The sequence below is a fragment of the Lagenorhynchus albirostris genome, chromosome 8 (genome assembly GCF_949774975.1).
Source record: "Lagenorhynchus albirostris chromosome 8, mLagAlb1.1, whole genome shotgun sequence".
Classification (NCBI taxonomy): Eukaryota; Metazoa; Chordata; class Mammalia; order Artiodactyla; family Delphinidae; genus Lagenorhynchus; species Lagenorhynchus albirostris.
The window spans coordinates 28,348,951-28,370,721 of NC_083102.1; the positions used below are offsets into that span (position 1 = coordinate 28,348,951).

The window sequence follows — 21,771 nt, forward strand, 5'->3', positions numbered from 1 at the left end:
GAGGTGAAAAGGAAATAGAAACCAATAAAAGAAAGGAAGGTAAGTGAGAAGAAAATAAAGCAAAGATCCTAATCGAAGAGCAAATCTTGTTTCTGTTTTTAACTCCTGTGAAAATTTCTAACTCATCCCCTGCCCTGTTCCATCTGAATTTAATTAAATTCAAATATTTGCTGAACATCCGCTATGGGCAGGGCTGAGCCACATGCAGTACCTCATCTCTGAGATTAATGATAAAACTTCAGACAAATTCCAAAAGCATGAATATCCACATAATGTAACTGCACTTCCTGTCATTTATCTGCTTTCCAGAACTGACTTGGGCCACTACCTCTTACAGCTTGACTACAGAGCACTTAATCTAACATGATGGCTTCTGATTGACTAAAAATGCTGTCTTCGTGGTATCAAGATACTTCATTTATCATTACTGACCATCCCCCACGCCCACCGCCCTCTTCTCCCTAACAGGGAAGCATGCTTGCATGTGCACGTGCACTTATATACACACATACACACTGGCTTAATGCCCTGCCCCCGGGACATATCCGAGCTTCATGGCTGCCAACTCAACTAGAATTAAATGTTCACTCAAAACTGCTCCTGCCACTACATATGCAGTAGCTATCATGGGGACTATATTTTTCATGCACAGATAGGATCTAGGTGATGCTTAAGTGCATTTCTGGGAGAATCAAAGAAAGCAAAGGTCTGGTGCCAGAAGTGGCATTAAAGATGGATGGCTAGAGGTCAATGGTGACCGAACTCTCGAATTGAGATTAGAATCAAAAGAAGGAAAGGCCAGAATAAACTGGCTGATCGCCAACAGCAAAAACCTACTGCTATCTAAGAATCTTCACAGTACTGTATTAAAGATTTATTAAGCACCTACTACAGGTGCTAAGTCCAAGAATGCTAAGTCCAAGGTTGAATGAAATACAGTCTTTGCCCTCAAGGAACTTGTCTAACTGGGGAGACAGACAGAGACATTGCAAAGCAACACAGTGAATGCTAGAACAGGTACAGAAAATGAGTTGTGGGAGCTCTCACTCCTGGACCAGAGCTAATCTCATCCATTCAACCCCAGTCTCTAAAAGGCCACGAAGTGGCCATTTAACTTTCTTCATCTATTGCTGCTCTACCTCAGGCCACCAGAACATCTCTGTGATTTTTGTATGGCTGACACAACACAGGCCAAAAATAACCAACATACATCGATACTTCAAATAATTTTAATGACTCTAGGAGTCTTTTTAGTTGAGTTGAGTTCTCATCAGTACTATCAATCAATACTTTATCAGCTTTTGATTCCAAAACAGCACTGTTTAATAGACTTTCTCCAGTGATATAAATGTTCTATGTGTGCACTGCCCCATGCAGCAGCCTCTAGTCACATGTGCCGACTGAGCACTTGAAATATGACTGGTGTGAATGAGGAACTGAATCAATGTATTAAATAAATTTGAAATTAAATAGCCACATATGCCTAGTGGCCGTGGCACTGCACAGCACAGTTCTAAAATCTAAGTGTTTTAAGACTGCCATATGATCAAATAATTTTTCCCTTAATTCCTATACATATGTTATACATGCCTCTGAAGAATTAAAAACACAGGTAAAAACTGGTTTCCTTCTGTAACCTGTGGTTGCTGCCAGGAATTACTCCCAACAAGACACTAAAAGTTAAAGCACAATCGTAACGTACATATGTCATGTTTAAATTGGTTCTGACTTTTACCAATGGCCTTCTTGATGAAGTGGGAAACATTTAAAAATATTTAAAAGTTAAGATACTTAACACATTAAGAGATATTTGGGAAAGACTGTTATTTTCAACTAGTTCTAAAAGAAGAAAACACCTTCAAAGTGAGATTTAAAGCAGGTTTCAATGTGGGGAATGATTCAGATCAGCTGGATTGCAGGCATCATGAGTATTAGGACTCTGTATGTTGATGCACTGCTTAATTATTAGTGCCTAGCAGATGCTGGGCACTTAGGAAACCTGTAACGGAAGAGAGTTAAAACAGTACGGATGGGAATGTTCTATATCTGGATCATGGTGGTTGTTACCTGACTATATGTATTTGTCAAAACTTTCCAGATGGTACACTAGAAAAGATAAATTATGCCTTAATTTTTTTAAAAAAGAAAAGGGGGAAAAAGTAATATGGGAGCACATGGGAAAAATCATGAATGGATATCTGCAAGAAAGCAAATGGGAACGTGAAATGTAGCGTCACATCTCATGTGAAACGAGCTAGCATATTCCAAACAGCAAATTCATCTCCCAGGAATGAAAGGAGGAAAAGGCTCAGGCTTGAGAGTCAGAAGGAACACATAGACTGAAACAGGCTGTGCGATTTTAGGTAAGTCATCTAACTTCTCTGTGCCTCAGTTCCCTCAGCTGAAACATGTGTAAAATGAAACACCTATCTGAAACACTTTTGGGGAGAATGAAATGAGAAAATGTACATAAAATGCCCAGCAGTGGGTCTGCACCTGGCAAGCACTGAGTAGATGGTAAATGGAAACAAAACACAAGCTCATCTTCTTAATCAAGGCCTTCCTCTGAGGTCCTCCGGTCCTGAATGAGGGGGTTCCATTTCCATACTACAGTCTAAACAGTTGGCAAATGAGTGGTCAAGCAATGCTACCAGGTTAGACAAAACTCAAATCTCCTTGGAGTCAGGGGAATGAGGAAATGCAGCGCATGCTTCCAGAAAAACCTGAATTTTTGCCGGAAGCAAAATTCCCACAAGAAATTTTCAACAAGTTCCCAAATGTCTCATGCAGACATGACAGCATAAATGAATTAATCAATGAAATGATTTATCCTGGCAAACTTCCCTGAGTGGAAGCAGCTATAGTCTACATAAAAAGGAGAGAGAGATGAAATAAAGAAAATTCCTATTCTGCAAATCAAAAGTAATTAATTTTCTGAATGGAGACTAGTTATTATTTGGGGGAAAAAGGCATGAGTATTTTCTATTCCTGGTTACAATTTGTCTTTGGAAGGTAAACAGACCAAGCTGAGAGTCACAACATACTGGATTCTACTGATTCCATACTCAAGATAAATTAAGCAATTAATTCTTGCAGAGGAATTGGGTATAATTTGTAGTTAATGTGTCCTTTAAAGCAATAATACATGACTTAAAAGTTCAGAATTTGATTCATTACAAATTTAACAGTAATATTTAAACATATTAGTTCAGTGTACCTTGCATGACTGTAACTCAATTCAGAGATCCTGAAATTGACATATACACACTAATATGTATAAAATGGATAACTAATAAGAACCTGCTTATAAAAAAGTAAATAAAATAAAATTCAGAAAAAGAAAAAAAAAGGATCCTGAATTCTCATTAGTTGAAAGAAACTATTCCTCCTTAAAAGCTCTTAAAACACCTACCTCTCCTCTATGACTCATACTTAAGCCTCCTTACAGGAAGCCACTGCTGATTTTCCCATTACCTGTTCAGTGGGTCACAATTAAATAATAACTAGAGTTATACAGTCATTACATTAGTTCTCCACCTAGCAGAAAACCTCTCAATTATTTTAGAGAAGGTTCAAATTCACTTAGGGAATTCTCTTGGAGTCATCTTTATTTTCTGCCCCTCTGATTAAGAATCTCCTTCAGCTGAATAACACTAAATGTTGTGTTCCTCATGTGATTTTTAAAATTAATATTAAGTCAGGTATCAGAAATCAAGTCCATGGTAAAATCTTGTTAATAAGCCAGAAACTTTATTGACATTTAAATGTCAAACTAGCTCAGCAGTTGTCAAAATGTGGGCCTAGACCAGCAGCATCTGCATATCCTGGGAATTTGTTAGACACTGAGATTCTCAGCCCCACCCCAGAACTACTGAATCAAAACTCTTCAGGGTGGCCCCCACAATCTGTGCTTTAACAAGCCCTCCTGGTGCCTCTGACGTACCCTAAAGTTTAAGAACTGTGATCTAGCTAATTCTGGCAAAAACATTTGAGGCTTCAGGCTAATCTTGATATGATGATCCAAATGGATGAACTCACAGATAGATTTAACCCCCTCCCCCAAAAAACCCATAATGTTCCTCTTTAGTTTCTAGTGATCCCTAGCAGTAATGTGGAAAGGAAGAACTTGTTTCACTCCAAATAATCGAATGAGGATTTTTGTGTTTGGAGAGTTACTTGAAAGAAGCAATTGGTCCTTATGTCCAGTTCAAAATCATCAGGACATTTTGGATACAAAAAGTGATAAAGTCATTATGACATTGCTAACAATGAACACCTTAGTGAATTCTACATCTTGTTTCTGGATAATGGTAAGGATGGCAGCCTAACATTCAAATTGTATCAGAGCTGTCATCCTGCACAGTAAGTCTCAGTGGGCGGACCTTTCCTGAGCATCTATTATAAGTGCTAGCTCAACTCATTGGCTCCAAAGACACTGAGAATGAGTAGTAAACACATTCACAAATACAATAGTAGATGTTGAGAGTAAAATAATTGAAGTGGAGACTGAATTTTTCATTGGTAGATAATGTGCCTCAGTTTTTCAAAATGTCCTATCTGAGATCAGGTATTCATTCCATCTGAGGTAGCCAAGGTCAGTCTGCAGACAACAAAGTAAAAGGCCAACTGTGTTCAAATGGGAAGGGATACGAAAGTATTCACCTGCCAGTCTCAAAAAACCCACATTCTGAGTTCTAATACAAGCTCACATTCAATATCATCACATAAACTTGCAATACTCTTAAACAATTCATTTAATCCTTTCCAGTTAAATTTTACATCATCAAAACATTAAAGAAAATGTCCAATAAACTGAAATCTATAAACCCCAAGCAACAGGCTACTAACAATGCTTTATTGAGAAAAGCCTTTGCAAAACATGGTGTATTGAAATGGAATAGCATTCCACCCAAAAGGAATGAAGTACTGATACATGCTACAACATGGATGAATCTTGAAAACATTATGCTACGTGAATGAAGCCAGACACCAGAGGCTACGTATCATACAATTCTATTTATATAAATGCTCAGAATAGACACATCTATAGAAAAAGAAAGTAGATTAGTGATTGTCAGAGCTAGGGTCAGAGAGAATGAGGAATGACTGTTCATGGAGTTTCTTTTGGGGGTGATTAAAATGTCCTATAATTAGATAGTGGTGATGGTTGCACAACTTTGTGAATATACTAAAACCCACTGAACTGAACAATTTAAAAAGATGAATGTATGCCATGCAAATTATATATTAATTTTAAAACTTCACAATATACTCAGGGAATGTGGTTTAGGTGGCATGCAAATCAGTATTCTCTGGTTTATTTTTATACTACAGTGAGATAATAATCTAAGTACCAAGAGGACCTGGCTTTGTTATTAAAACAGATCTATAACAGAAACATAAATTCAACAGGTATGTATTTGATGACCACAGTACTTTTAAAAAATGTCTTCCCCTCTCCAGAATCAATTGTATGGTTTTAGAGAAAACCAGGACCAGATTCCTCGCAAGTCGTAAATGTCAACCGTGTGCATCACACCATCTCTGAGCACTTTCATAAAGCTTTTAGAATTTAAATTATGTGCATATATCTGGCAGGCTATTGGCAATTATCACCATATAGCAATGCAATGCCCATTAGTTACAACACAGAAATGATTTCTTTTTGTAAAGGTTACTGTGCCAAGAGCAGCACCATCTACTGGATAAAAATATAGGTTAATAACTACTTTATTATGAACAATCTATTAGGATCCTCTAACTGTAAAGAGTAAAATATGTGTGCTCACAAACGGAGGTACATTTTCTAACTTTTGGGTTAATGGCTCCAAACCTATTATATGCCATTGTAATAGAACATCTTCATGAAGGATAAAAAGACATTTAATAGAATACAAAAATCCAGTCTTACAATTCTTCCAGAAAATGCCCTGAACAGTTGAATCTGCATCCCAGGTAAAGATTCTAACTGGCTCTTTCAGAAGACAGTTTCAGCATTAAATGTGTAACCTGGAAGGTGGTGGGTAAATGATGAATCCCTGAATACCTATATCAACCTGCAGCTCTCCTCTGACTTTGGCAGCAGTGACAGAATGTTGACAGAAATTCTGATTGAAACTTTTTTTTAAAGTAACTGCCCAGACTTGAATGTGACTAAATTAAAAGTACTGAAAACACTGAAAAGTCAGGTTGGTGCCTGTTCCTGTTACTACCTTTCGGGCGTGTGTGTGTGTGTGTGTGTGTGTGTGTGTGTGTGTGTGTGTGTGTGTGTGTGTGTGTGTGTGTGTGTGTGTGTGTGTGTGTGTGTGTGTGTGTGTGTGTGTGTTTAATTCGCATCAGACACGTGTATTCCTCATTCAAGCCCATAAATATCCGTAGCATGAACTAAACAGCAAGAAGGCGATACAATACGTAGCCCCGCACCAAGGGTGTATTTATCTTTTTATGTATATCTAAAAGGCTCTTTTCCACACTTTGCAAAGAGGAGAAGAGCTGCGAGTACAAGAAGCGTGACGGGCAAACCCCCCTCTCCTGGCCGCGGGAGCAGCATCCCCGCGGGCAGGTGAACTGTGGCGGAGGTGCGAGGTGGGGAGGGGGCGCGTTCTCCCACGCTGCCGACACCCCGTCGTGCCGCCGCAACACGGTGACCTCCCCAGTCCGCCGTCCCTCTTGCCTCCTTGCTACACGGCGACGCGGCAGCAAGTACCGAAAGCTCTGAAATCCCCCCACCCGTGTCCCAAACGATCCCACAGGGGAAACCCCGCCGAGGTCTTAACACTCACCCAGGCGGCAAACACTGAGGAGCTGAATACAGGCGAGAAAGCGCTTTAGGATTCGCATTTCCAGACGATCCGGGGGCTCCCACCGCGCGGCTCCTCGGCGTGTCTGAATGGAGAAGGAGGGGACGCGAAGGAAATGTTCTCTCCTCCAGTGTATAGACTGGTGCGAGGCTGTGTGTGTGTGTGTGTGTGTGTGTGTGTGTGTGTGTGTGTGAGAGAGAGAGAGAGAGAGAGAGAGAGAGAGAGAGGCAGAGAGGGAGAGAGAGAGAGGGAGAGAGGAAGAGAGAGAGAGAGAGAAAGGACAGAAATAACCTAGGGGAGGACGCTTGGTGCTCGCGGGCTCGGGAGCCGCTAGCCGAGGCGCATGTCGGGCGGGCAGGACTCGGTCTCCCAGACCCGCAACGGTCGCGGTCTGAGCTCTCGGAGCGCCACGGCGCCTGTGTGCCGGGTGCGCGCTCGGGCCGGGCCGTGCGCGCCGCGGTTCGGCGGGGGCGCGGGCGGGGGCGCAGCGCGGCGGCGGCGCCGTGCGCGGGGGCGGAGGGGCGCGGCTGCCGTTCGGGGGCCGGGTCCCGGGGTAGCGACTCACAGAGGGACACCCCCTCCCCCCTGGCCCCTGCTAGTAGCTTCGCTGCCCCGGAGTTTTTGGAACCCGCTGGGGTTTAGAATCTTCGTGGAGAAAATGTCTCTTCATTAAGACTCCTTCATCCCTTTGGAAGAGGAGGCCCGACCCCCATTGTCCCGCACAGCCAGAGATTGACCTTTGGAGTTCACCCCTGGAAATGTTTTTCATTTGATTGTTTTCCTGCCCGCCTATGCTAAGTGTGTACAATCAGAAAGTGGTGGAGTCGCCTGGGTAACCTGGGTTCCCCTTTCCACTTTCTTTCCATTTTCCAAAGCACCAGAGTAGTTCCAGACCACATTTCCTTCAGGGCAGTTGACTGCCAATAATCTCTGGCCCTGACTGTGACCAGTCAGACCCTGCCCCTGCCCCAGACTCCAATCAAATTGTCCTGCTGTGCACAGCTGCCGGGAGGAACTTTCAACTCTGCCGTGGTCCTTCTGGACGCACCGAACTACCCAAGTGCCTCCTTGCACAGAGTCGCAAGGGAAGATTTTTTAATCGCTCTATTGCAGGATATACAAAAGAGATACAACACATGCCTTGTACTGCCTCAGAGCTGGAAATGTCGCGTTGTACGTGCTTGTTTCTATGTGCTTTCTATGCGTATACTTATATAAGACCCCGTTTGTCGCCTTTCAGGAGTCCACTCTAAGGCACAGAAAGTCAAGTTCTGGAATTATCCCTGTATTCTCAGCAATCATTTGATGTAGGTTATCTGTACAGTGTGTACTCCTGTGTCCTGTACTTGTCTCAAAAATAGTATTTTAGCTTTAAATTTTTAAAGAAAGCTTATCACATACAAAATTGGGTTCTGAATGTATTTTGAGTGTTACTACCAGTTCTCCCTAATATCCACAGCCTCTGAACACTAAGTTAAATATGCAGAGCTAATGATGCAATTTGCTGTTGCTTCAGAAATTGATTACAGTCGTGTAATAAATTTCAAATCTATATAGAATGTTTATTCAGGAATACATATAAATATTAAGAAAGTGACCCTGGATCTTATTCTTCCTGTGAATAAAAATAGAAATGCTGCAATTTTTATAAGAATTATGATCTTTTATAAGATTGATGATTGCTCATGTGAGTTTCCACTTTGGAAGAAAAATTTTGCTTGCATAGCAAGAAGTGTGTATATAAACTAGAAATGCACTGAAAGGTCAGAGAAAGTGTTTAATATGGACTAGAGTAGGCAGAGAAATTTTCCTAGAGATGTGTAGTTAATCCAGAAGGACTGGCTGGAAAACAATTGATGTCAAAGGGGTTGGAGACAAGAAGAAAAGCAGCAGATGTTTCATGCTATAAAAACTACATGAATTAAATTTGAGCAGATTGAGTGGGGTCAGACCCTGGGAACTTTGATTTCCTAGTAGAGGAGCTTATACCTGAAATACTAAGCAACAGGTAACCACAAAAGACGCTTCCAAGAACTTTATCTGTTTAGAAGCTAGGTTTGCTCGGGGGCATGTATGGTGCTCTAGGAGGTCTCGATGATCAAATCTACCTCACTAGACGGCCAGAATAACCCAACAGTAACAAAATTTACCCTAACTCCCCTCTTACTTGGCCCCAAAGTCACACCACTAGTCACTTTTTTGAGTTAGATCATGAAACAACGGCACTGTTGAAATCAAAGTTACTCTGATAAAAAGGGCAGGTAGATCTTGTGGTTTCTGCTAATGCCATTCTCACAGTTAAAAGTACTGTCATTTACCTGGGAAGGTACAAAAGCCACCATGAGAGAGTAGTCAAGTTGCCGCTGAAGTTTATATGGGGAGCAGGATGGAAACCAATTCTACACGACTGAGTGATAGCAATGGAAAACTGATTTGCAGGACCAAATCAGTGGATCTAATAGTCCTGAGGAGGGCAATGGAATAGGAGGCTTAGGAGGTTCAGTCCTTGGAAAATAGGGCCTTGCAACAGCCCAGGTGTGGAAGAGAAGCCATCAGAAGGGCGGGAACATCAAAAACATTGTAACTCACACACAATTTTATGGGGGTCATGGCCATTTCTGAGATGTGTTACCTGATCAATATATATTGGCCATTGAAAGTTATAAACCCATAAAATCACATGCCTCCATTCACAGGCTGAATCAATCAATCTATCTACCTATTTATTCATGTATAAATAGATATATTCTCTATACATTTATACATATTATTTATATTATTTATTTAATATATATTCAAGGTATATTTTGTGTGTAGGGGTAATGGTAAAGTTTATTTACAGTATGCTGTTTCATGTCGATCACATATAAGTCCTGGAAATTTGTATTTACATACAGAGTTCAGTATATTCCTGGAAGAATACTTTTTTTTCCAAAAATAATAACAAAACAGGATACAATTAATATGATATTGCATAGCTTAATGAACATCTTGCTTCTTGGGGGTCTCATCTGGGACTTTAGTGTGAACTCTATCTAGAGGCTGCCAGTGGCAATTCATGAGTCATAGAGTTCTTCACTTTTCACCATAAGCTCTTTAATTCCTCAATGTTCAAATGAAGATTTGGATCTTCCAGTGGGTCTTCATTTTAGTTTTCAGCCAGAGCTGTGGCTTCCTCAAACATAACCAAAGTTTCAGGCAGACATCCAGAGTTCTCGTGTGCAGAAGAAGGTTGTGTCCATTTCCATCTCTTGCATAGCCACAGCTGTAGCCAGAAAGAGAAAAACAGCTGTGCTGTTGCTCATACCAGTTGCCAAAGGGGTAACCCTGGTGGGGCTGGAACTCTGGTTTCACTCTTTTTAATGTCAATGCAAATAAGCAGTAAACAATTTATATCAAGGAATAGAAGAGAGTTTTATTTGAGCCAGACTGAGGACTATAGCCTGGAAGACACAGATTCAAGAAGCACTTGAACTGTGTTCTGCCAGACTACAAAATGGGGGAGGCTTTTAGAGGCAAAACCCGCAAAATTACATAAGTTATTTGTCCAGAATTGGGATTGGAACTGGCAAGAAGTAAGGGTGCTTGTTGAGCAGGGATTGGTTGGGGTCTGAGATGGTTGCATAGTTACAAGGGGAGACCTTGAGACCGCAAGGTTGCAGCTGGCAGCTGCTAGCAGATATTGTTTTGAAAATGGCTGGTGGTGTCTTTGAGTTTGATACAGTGCAGAAAATTCAAGTTCTCAGCAATGCAGGAACGTGTCTGAAACCACATCCACAATAGCCACGTGGCTCGATTTTGAATACCTGAACCACAGTTACTCCATTTTGATTTTTACATGCATTCTTTCTTTAATGGCTAAAGCAGATGTATAATGCATGTTTGACCGGCCATAAGACAGACTTTTTTAGGTAGCATAACATTCAAGCCAAATCATATGTAAGCCAGAATGATTTCCTCCTACCTGACTACGTGAAAATTTCTTCCATTAGCTGGTACCAATAATAAATTATTTTGTTGAGCTATGCCAACAAAATAAACTAGAGAGTAAATATCTATAACTCTATCATCTATCTATCTCTATTTCTATTGATTCTTTAAAATTCATCCTTGACATTCACTCATTCATTCAACATATTTCTATTGCATATCCATTATGTATCATGCATTGCTTTATGTGATGACCATCCAAGTATGAATTACTCTATTCCTACCATAAAGGAATTCAGTATCAGATAGGAGAGGAAGACATAACCACTACAAAATGCCATTGTAGAGGATTGCCATATAAAATACAGAATGCCGAAGTTAAACTTGAATTTCAGATTAAATGGTGAATAATTTTTAGTACAAAATAATGTTAGTGCATTATAATACTAAATTTAATGAATTAAAATGAAGTAACTTAATGAATAATTTTGAATATAGTAAATAATTTTTTTTTAGTACAAAGTAACTTTTAATGTACTCCCATGCAATGTTTGGGACTTATTTCTATTTTTAAAAGTTCATTGTTTATCTGAAACTCAAATTTAACTGGATGTCCTGTATTTTTATTTGCTAAATCTGACCATCTCCCTTTTGTGTGTCTGGGAATTGTCTGATGTCAGGGCTAGTCATCTGTGGTTGTGAAATGTCCATGGTTTCCCATGTGTCCTTACTCAGCAAATTATTTCCAAAGTGTTCCTGACATGAATAAAGATAGAGGCAGATGGTGGAAGGGGGGTGTTTTGTCTGCAGAATCTGTTTGACTCGTAAATTCAGTGGAAGAGCTAGGAAACTACAGAATATTGTAGTCACTGAATAAAACATGGAATTAAAGGGAAAGTAAAATATCTGTACTTCTTATACCATCACAGTAATATGTTGTTCCCGTTTGGTTCACATACATTATTGCTTATTTTTATCCATTGTCACTGACAAATGTATTTGAGCAGAAATCATTAGGTTGGATTAATTAAATATTTACAATTTGAGAAATTAATTATTTTTTTAGAAGTAAAATACTTCTTAGTTGTCAGTAGTATTAAGATAATTGTTAGTTGTACTAAGACAAATGTGTTCACCAGAATGGGAGAGGCGATTCTTCTTCTACATTGTGCTGGTTATAAGCTAATGACTGATATTTCAACAGTCATTACACATGCCGATCCCTTTTCCCCACCCCATGACCATCATCTCTATTATAAAACATAGTAGAATAATCATAATTTTCTTTTCACCTGACAACCGTGATCTGAACTCCATTATTCAAAAAGTTCCAGAGGAATGTATCCTCAAATTTGTATGGCATTAAAGAGATCCACATGGCCAAATTTAGGTTTATTGCTACTTTCATTTCCTCGTCATTTAAAGGTGAAAATGCATTTCTCCCTGTTCTATCAGAGACAAGCATGGGATTTAAAGTTACAAGCTTAATTTAAAATCAATATTTACCTGCTCTCTAGGACTTTGAAAAATGTCCAGGATAGTGTTAGACTAGAAAGCAAGTGTGTAAAACAAATTCTACAAACCAGAGAATCAGCATTGGACTGGGCCATTGGAATGAGCTGTTCTATCTCAAATGCATAAACATTCCTGATAAATGGTCACTTGGCTGTTTCTTGCCTATCTCCAGTCAAAAATAACATACAGCCACTCTAGATGATCCATTATACTTTTGACAATATTAAAAATCATTATGTTCACCTTTATTTTTAGCCAAAGTATTATCTCTCTATAACTGCCATCTATCTGATTTTAGGACCAGAACAAATCTCATCCCTTGTAGAAAGAACTGCTTTTCTCTAATCCCAGATAATGAGGTTTCCCTTTTCTGGCTAAATGCTCATTCTTCCAAGCTTGATTTGAACCCCCTGACTCTTCTGGAGCCAATGGTCCATCATTTCTTTGAATCTCTCCCTCCTGATTTATTTTTCTCACTAGGCTATTAAAATATTTTTCCATTAAAAAATCTTTTCTTGACCACATGTCTCATTATAATTATAGTACCGGCTGTGTCTTCCTTCATAATCTTCTTGTAAGAATAGACTATAATCATTATCTCCACTTCCTTACCTCCCATTTCTCTCAAACCGCTAACACTAGGTTTCTGCCTTCCTTATTCCATTTATAGAGGTCTTTAAACGGTGTAAAAATCACATTCTAATGGTCTTGCAAGTGCATAGTATCTGAAATTAAAAACTCATCATTCTTCCTAAGCTAGAACTTTCTAGAGTCCACAAAACTTTAGAAGTTTCCTTGACCTCTCCTTCTTCACCACCCCCATCTAATCAGTCACCAAGTCCTACAGCTTACTCTTAAATTCCATCCTGTCTCTACCATGATTTCTTTACATAATCAATGGGCCTGGCGTATATTCTGTACTTAATTAATGTTTAAATATATGAACTAATTTATCGAAAAAGGGCTGCTGTCAGACCAGTACTACCAGCTACTTCTCTTGCCTGCTTATAACAAGGTTCCAGAGAGCTCTGTGATGTTTCCCTGTCAGTTCCTAGATACTAATTTAGATCCTCAGACTCAGGAGGTATCCCATCTCTCTTGACTTACTGGCTGGCTTTTTTGATTACAGATGTAGACAGCTCATGACATATTTGCCTTAACTTAGAACTTACTTGGTGGTTTTGGTTCTTCAGCTGACAGCACGGCTAGCAGGCCTAGAACCCCTCCTGTGCATTCCCAGCCTACTATGATCTTCTCTCCCCTTCCTGCACAGTAACCACTTCTCCACTGACTCCATGCAAGCAGAGAACAGGCTGGGCCTGAGAACTTCAAACTTTCCCTATTGTTTCCAGCAGCAGTATACGGCCATTAGTTAATTTTAAATTTTGAGAGTTAAGAAACATCTGTATTTCTGGGCTGTTACAAAACCTTGACATTTGCCATTGGCCATTCTCTCTAAGTATCTTCTTTTACTTACATTATTTCTAGACAGCTTCTCCTGTTCCCTAAAGTAGGAATAAAAGCTGAGGAGGCCCATAACCCTGGAGGAGTCTCTCATTAATTTCATGAGAAATAATATGACTCAAACAGATAAAACAATTGAGAAGCTGACATAAACCAAAGTTCTAGAAAACTAATTAATGATCAACGCTTTACTGTATCTCTCATCATAATAGTGATTGTAGACACATGTACATGGCAACTATTAGGTACCAAGCATTGTTCTAAAGATGTAGTATATAATTGTCTAATCCTCCAGCAAATCTATGATATGCATAGCTTTACCATCTTCCCAGTCTCATGGGAAAACTGAGGCAAAATGATTTGTCTAGTCACACAGATTGTAAATGACAGACTTTGGGTGTGAACCCATATATCCAAATATAATGTACACTGCCTCTCCCTGAAGACACTTAAGAGATTGTATACCAACTAATTCCTAACCAAACTCAGTCCAGGTGCCTTACATGGTTGGAAATGTGTTCCTACTTTGCTTTCCTGATACATAGTACACTTTACAAGCTTATCCCATGTCAAATGTCAGGAACATGAACAGTGTGTGAAGTGAGAAATAAATACCAACCCAGGAATTCAAATGTGCTGCCTGCCCAAATAAGATTATTATTATCCTGAGAATAATACTGGCTTGTGTTTCTCTTCAGTTACCTAAGTAGATATATTTTGGAACGAACAAACCCCTGGCAGGATTTGGGAAATCAGTATAGTTGAGCAGAAGGTGACATCAAGATGGAGAACAGAGGGATGCCATTAAGACCCTTGTTTTCATCCCTGAATCCTCCAGCACCTGGTGAATTTCCAAAATCTTATCAAGAAAACAGCATACGACAGTAGTAATATTTATCCTTTACTGACGTGACTATCAACTCTATGCCAAATATTTTTGCATCTGCTATCTTTAATCACGCCCAAACTCCAAATTAGATATATCATTTCTCCATTTCGCAGATGTTTCCCAAGGCTGAAATAGCTTAGCATTACTCAGGGTCAAAGAACTTGTGACGGTAGAATTGGAATTAAAAACCGAGTTTCAAAAAAAAAAAAAAAACCTGAGTTTCTCTGATTTCGGTGTGTATGCTCTTCCCATAAACATACCTTGAATTTACTCAGCCAGAGGAAGGCATCTTTCTCAAGCAGCAGTAGCTTGGTACTTACCATATCCCCTAGTGAGCACCGCAGTTCAAACTGAATTGACAAGATTCCTGCTTGCTTTATATTCCAATGAAACTGGTTCTTCATAGCGTTTATGCCTGTCTATCTTTGTATATGTACACTTGACAAGTTAAAATTTGAAGGCCAATGAAGCATGTTTAGTAACATGAAAAAATGCCTAATGATATGGGTAAATTAAAATAACAAAAACCAAAGTGGGGAAATACATAATGAAAAGTGAGTATATCAGGATGGGCTAGGGTATACTGCAGTTAACAAAGAAAATTAAAATGTCTGGGACTTGACCGGACAAAAAGTTTATTTCTTGATCACTGGAAGCCAGTTTAGCTGCCTTGAATATGGTTGTTCAGGAATCCAGGCTGCTTTGAGCTTTTGGCACCTCCTTCTCAACATTTTCACAATTTCAAGGAAAGAGAGTGCTTGGGCGTCTTGCACTGTCAACGGAAATATTTCCACACAGATATGACATATATCACTTCTCTTCCAACGCATTGGTTTTCCAAAGTGCCTAGAAGGAAAGGAGAAATGAATATGGGTAAATAATAGATATGTCTTCTACACAGAGTGAAAACGAGAGAGAGAGAAGGAGAGTATAAAATAAAAGGATATAAAGAAACTCAAAATCAATAGAGCACACTGTTTCATGATTGCATAATGGTCTGATAATTGTTTTGCTATATTTTCTTAGGTTCTGAATGTTAAAAATTATTCTGAAGTCTTTCAGAGAAAAATACCTATGTAAATCTCCACTGTCAGGCTTGGAACAGCTCACAGAATTGTTAACCCATACCCTCCATCAATCTTTGGGGTGTTGCTCCAACCCAGAAAGCTTCTGTAGAAGGTTGAAGAGGGTGGATGGATAAGAGTGAAGCAGCTGACTATGACAGCAAGGCAAATAGCTTGTATTACAAAAGAAAATCACTTCTCTGAATCTTTCCTACCTTTTTTTTTTTTTACCTTTGAAAGGAAAAACGTTGATTACATTTATATACTTTAAGATCATGAACTCATTTCTTGTGTTTATAATAGCACTAGTCATTCCAGCACTGCTTAGAAAATGAAAAATGATTTTACCACTTTTAACTTGAGCCTTATTTCCTTCATTTTGCAATAAGAATATAGTTTTTAAAAGAACTATTGCTGGAAATAAGTAAAAGGCTGGAGGAAAGAACATGGTCCTTCAGCTCAACTGAGGGACATCGTGCTCCTGTCTGTTATACTCAGAGCTAATGTAATCTGTTACATACAAATTGAATGGGCTTTCCAGATTTTCACATACCTGTAACAGGTTATTGAAGAATATAGACTCATAGAAGTAAAAATATGAGTTTACATTTTTTTCACTAACTGTCCTTAATAATTACTATGTTGTAAACCGCTTTTCCCATCTCTTATTGCATCTTGGTTAGAGTCTATTCATTTCTCAGGGACTTTTGTCTATTAAAACTCTATATTCGGGGCTTCCCCGGTGGCGCAGTAGTTAAGAATCCGCCTGCCAATGCAGGGGACATGGGTTCGTGCCCTGGTCTGGGAAGATCCCACATGCCGCGGAGCAGCTAAGCCTGTGCACCACAACTACTGAGCCTGCGCTCTATAGCCAGTGAGCCACAAGTGCCACAACTACTGAAGCCCGCACGCCTAGAGCCTGTGCTCCGCAACAAAAGAAGTCACCGCAATGAGAAGCCTGCGCACCGCAACAAAGAGTAGCCCTCACTCTCCGCAACTAGAGAACAGCCCACGCGCAGTAATGAAGACCCAACGCAGCCAAAAATAAATTAAAATTTAAAAAAACCTCACAAACTCAACACTCAAGTCTACAACATCAATATTGTATGGATTCAAAGCTCTTCTTCTTCTCCAGGGATAGATAGACTCAAGCAGCTTGGTGGTGGTGCATTCTTCTTACAGAATTTTCACTCCTAAATCCTCTAAGAGCTCTGACTCCTCAGGGCTTGGGATAGAGCTATCAGAGAAAAGTGGCAAATATCGCCTCTATTATCAGTATGATGACACAATCCTCTTCTTATTTTTCTTGCCACTTCTCTGACTATCATTGATTGGCTGTCAGTGCCCTTCGGAGGGTATTCAAAGACTAACTCTTGATCTTTGGGCAAATATGTGGATGGTTTGGAGCTTCTCCATGACAAAGTTTTCTGATGTGCATGATCCAGTCCTGGACTATGCCATGTTACATGGCAAAGGGGAATTAAAGTTGCAGAGAAAATTAAGGGTGCTTCTCAGCCTCCAGAGGAAGTAAATTTCCGTTGTTCATAAGCCACCCACTCTATGGTATTTCTGTTATAGCCATTTGAACAGACTACAGCACCTTCTAATTTTTATTTTCTCTCCTACGTTTTTGTCTTTGCTTCCTGGAAGACTTTTCTCAACTCTTCCAACACATCTATTGAGTTTATTGTTTCTCTTACCATATTTTTAATTTTCAAGAGCTCTTTTTGGTCACTAAATGTACTTTAAGAGCAGTATCTTCTTATTCCACGAATCCTGCATTTTACCATCTATTTTATACTCTTCAGAGACTAAAAGTTCCTTTCTCTACCCAAGGAAGAAAAATAAATGTCCAATCAGTAATGAACAATTATAAGACACCATAGAGACTTCAGTACAACATTAACACTTGAGGGGGGAGGACATAATGACATGGAATATTCTAAAGTCCATATAATCTAATTTTCTAAGGATTCTCATTGTAGAGAGATCTCATAGCAGCTATGCTCATATGGGATATACGGCACAAGTAGTTTCTCCTTTCCCCAAAAATAAGACTAAATAAGCTAAAATTTACATGAGAAATCAACAGCTTAGGTGATCATGATAATAATAATGGTGAAGTTTAACACCTTTTTAGAATAGGAAAGAAATTTAGAAATTCTTTTATATTTCAATAAAACTGAGATTACTCAGATATCTAATATAAGCAGTTATTTACGTAAATGACTAGGTTACTAAGTAATCTATCTCGTTAGTAAGAAAACCACAACTAAAACTCAAATATATTGATACTTAGTCCTCTTTCTACAACACCAGGCAGCCAATTCTATTATTTACGATTTCTTTTTTTGATAGGACTTTAGAATATAGTGGTCATTGGCAAACATTCTATTATTAAACATTCTCTTATTAAAATAATAATAAATATTTTCTCCAGAACATGTTATTTCTAGAAATTATGCTTCCTTAAAAGATCCACTGACCCTATACCGTGTGCCTCCTTGGTTCCTCTCCGCCCATCTAATTGTTCAAATCATGCTAGATAAAATCAACTGCTGATTTCCTAACAGTAGTAACAGATCCTATGGATTATCTCCTTCAACATGTATTCCAATCCCTTTCAGCATGCAGAGACTGGAAAGCTAAAAAAACTACATCTCTCAGACTCACTTGAAGCTAGAATTCCACCCATCAGATGACGTAGGGGAGACCTATTTGGAAGTAAGTGCAGTTAGGCATGGGGAACCCCCGTTTTTCACTGGTGCAAATAGCAGCAGAGGTGGCGTAATTCTGGGGCTGGCAGCTGTTTTGGAAGTTCCTCATTCTACAGATTTCTTATTGAATCAGAGACAGCATATTTTTGTACTTTACAATCTAATTATCATGTAGTATTTGCATGCTATTCCATTTACTATCCAAATCATAACCCTATGGAACGTTTTTCCTATTATGGATTTTTTATTGATGGCTTCCAATTTTTACTATTGTAAATAATATTGCAGTGGAAGTCTGAATGCATAAAGTTGGGTCCTTTAAATTTTTTTTCTCCTAACGGTAAATAGAAATGAGATTATGAGTTGAAAGTCATACTCACTTTTATACGACCTTATTATGAAGATATGCCTGAAAAAGGGCCTTTTCTGGACAAAGGGCAGAAAAATGGATGTATGAACAAACTGGGAGAATTGTTAAGTCATCCTCTGAGACTAGGAAGCAATCGTTTTGTCCTGATTTCCTCTGCAGACCTACAGGCTGAGAAGATTCCTCTTTATGGAACGATGGCAATGAAAAGTAGGTGCAGGAAGGATAGCAGAAGTTTGGGGAACCCTCTCTTTGGATGGAGTAAAAGTGAAGAATAGAACTTCGGCCTGGCTTCTATGCAGCCCCCAAGAAGGGAAATTAGGATATACAAACATAGTTACTGGATAACCTTTATAGAACTATAAAAAGGAGAAATTTCCCCTTGTTTTAAATTGTTAAACTTTATCAATTTTCCTTAGTAATTTTCAGTAAAATAATTAATAAGGATGCATTTATGATTGGGAGCACAAGAGAGGAAGGAAGAAAGTGACTATATTATTCATCAGAACCCCGCTGGAGGAGCACAACTTATTGTGGGCTGCTTAATGAGGTGAGCTGGCTGGGCCCTTCTTATGTGTGAGCCTGGGTTCTAATGCCGCGGTCAAGATGTGTCTGGAGATGGAAAGCTCTCTTATATGAACAGCCAAAGACCACAATGGTGTCTAAGTGGTATACCCAATAGGACTTAAAATCAGTTAACAATATTTTCTTTCTTTGTTCACACTAGTGTTCTTAACTGAAGGGTTGAGTTATTTTATGTCTGTCTTCATTTTGTTCTTGGCAGAACAAAAATGTCTAAAATAATATTTAGCATAGGGAACATAAGTAAACACAATCATAATATATATCTCTAACCCAGTTAACACATAAGAAGGCCTAGCAGTGGATAAAAACCTATCAGATTGAGAAAGAAATGTTTCCATAGGCACTGTCAACTCAGTTAAAAGTACTTATTAACCACCTGCTTTGTGCATTGATACCATGGGGATGCAGGGTGTTCGCAGGTACCAAGAAGCATGAGAAATGTCTGTCCCTGATCGTGAGGAACTAACAGGATTCAATTTAATGAATACTGGTTGATACTAGACAGTCGGACATTAGGTGAGACATATATATGTATACACATGTTACATTTTGTTCTCTGTAAATGTAGTAGAAAAATGAAGCCTTTAGTGCAAACATGCACACATACAAGCAACCGAGTCTCCTCTTAAGCTATAATTGTTTTTTGTTTTTTTTGCTGTACGGAGGTCTCTCACTGTTGTGGCCTCTCCCGTTGCGGAGCACAGGCTCCGGACGCGCAGGCTCAGTGGCCATGGCTCATGGGCCCAGCCGCTCCGCGGCATGTGGGATCTTCCTGGACTGAGGCACGAATCCGTGTCCCCTGCATTGGCAGGCGGACTCTCAACCATTGCGCCACCAGGGAAGCACTAAGCTATAATTCTTATAATGCTCTTGTGTAATATATTTTTTAGAAGTGACTGTTGGATATAACCAAGAATATACTCTTTATTATGGAAATGATTTTTGATTAAGAATTATGGGCCCTGAGCTTCTCTGGTGGCACAGTGGTTAAGAATCCTCCTGCCAATGCAGGGGACATGGGTTCGAGCCCTGGTCCGGGAAGATCCCACATGCTGCGGAGCAACTAAGCCCATGTGCCACAACTACTGAGCCTGACCTCTGGAGCTCGCGAGCCACAACTACTGAGCCCACATGCCACAAGTACTGAAGCCCACATGCCTAGAGCACATGCTTTGCAACAAGAGAAGCCACTGCAATGAGAAGACCGCCCACCGCAACAAAGAGTAGCCCCCGCTTGCCGCAACTAGAGAAAGACCGCACAGCTACAAAGACACAGTGCAGCCAAAAATAAAATAAATTTATTACAAAAAAAAAGAAAAAAGAATCATGGGCCCTCTACTATCCTGTCTGATGTGTTGATTTTTCAAGCTGTCATTCAGGATGGGTGAGTTGAAAAGTACAATGAGGCAACTCATTGTGGGTGAACAAGAACAAACTTAAATGTGTGTTGAAATGATTTAGGGGCAAATTTCACAATGCTAATTGTACTTCAAAGCAATCTCTCTTGTGATTCAAATCTAACCAAAAAAATTGAATGTCATCCAGTTATTATATAAAACAAATGTAAACTAGATCACAATATAGTACTATGACATAGGGCAATACTGCATAAAATAAGTATACACATCTTTTGGATAAGTTAGACTATGTTGTATAACACAAATATATAAGTTAGGCTACGTTATATAAAACATAAATGATTATCATATCTTTCATAAATATGGGAAATTTGGCAAAATATGTAATAATCTTGTAATATCAAATGAATTAAATATTCATTTAATCTTATAAGTGAAGATAGGTCCATGTTTTTACATGAGATATAAAATAAATGCTATGCACTTTCATCATATATGTGGAGGAAACAATGATATTGTTTAAAATTTAGTTTTTATGCATGTCAGTATATTTTATACAGATAAAGCGAGAAACCTCATATGGTAAGATTATATTTTTATAAAATAACTGTTATTCTGTTTAACAAAAATTTATATGGGAAATTATCAATTAACTGTGCCAATTTTCTATTTATTAAAATTTTTAATTTTAGAATTGTCTAATATACCAACTGAAAATAGGCCCATCTGGTAAATAACAGTATTCCTTTAATTCATTGTACTGTTTTTTTCCGACAAATATAAAGAGCTTTTAAACTATCCTTAATATAATAGGTTTATCATGTAATGATTCATTTTTTAAGCAATGATATGAATTAAAAACAATACTTGACTTGAGCAGAAATTGCATTGCATCCAAAATTAATTATCCCTAAAGTTTCCAATTTATTTTTGTATTTGTTATTATTGAGGCTTTAATTACTTAGAATTAGAATGAAATGAACAAAAGTAAGCTTTAGTGGAATTATCCTATGCTGAATGTGCATTTTGTGGCTTGTGTCAATTATGATTTATTATACTGGCTTACTTTCGCTTTTGAGAAA

General features: G+C 38.8%; 1 protein-coding gene across 2 annotated transcripts in view; it reads right to left on the reverse strand.

Annotated features, from left to right (window-relative positions):
• The window catches only part of PTPRZ1 (protein tyrosine phosphatase receptor type Z1), a 159,232-nt gene extending 152,304 nt beyond the window's left edge, over window positions 1-6,928 (reverse strand). For both annotated transcript variants that reach the window (XM_060156788.1, XM_060156786.1), the window contains exon 1: window positions 6,783-6,928. In XM_060156788.1, the coding sequence (XP_060012771.1) occupies window positions 6,783-6,840 (58 nt within the window). In that variant the 5' untranslated portion in view covers window positions 6,841-6,928. The remainder of the gene's footprint in view (window positions 1-6,782) is intronic.
• Window positions 6,929-21,771: the final 14,843 nt, after the last annotated feature.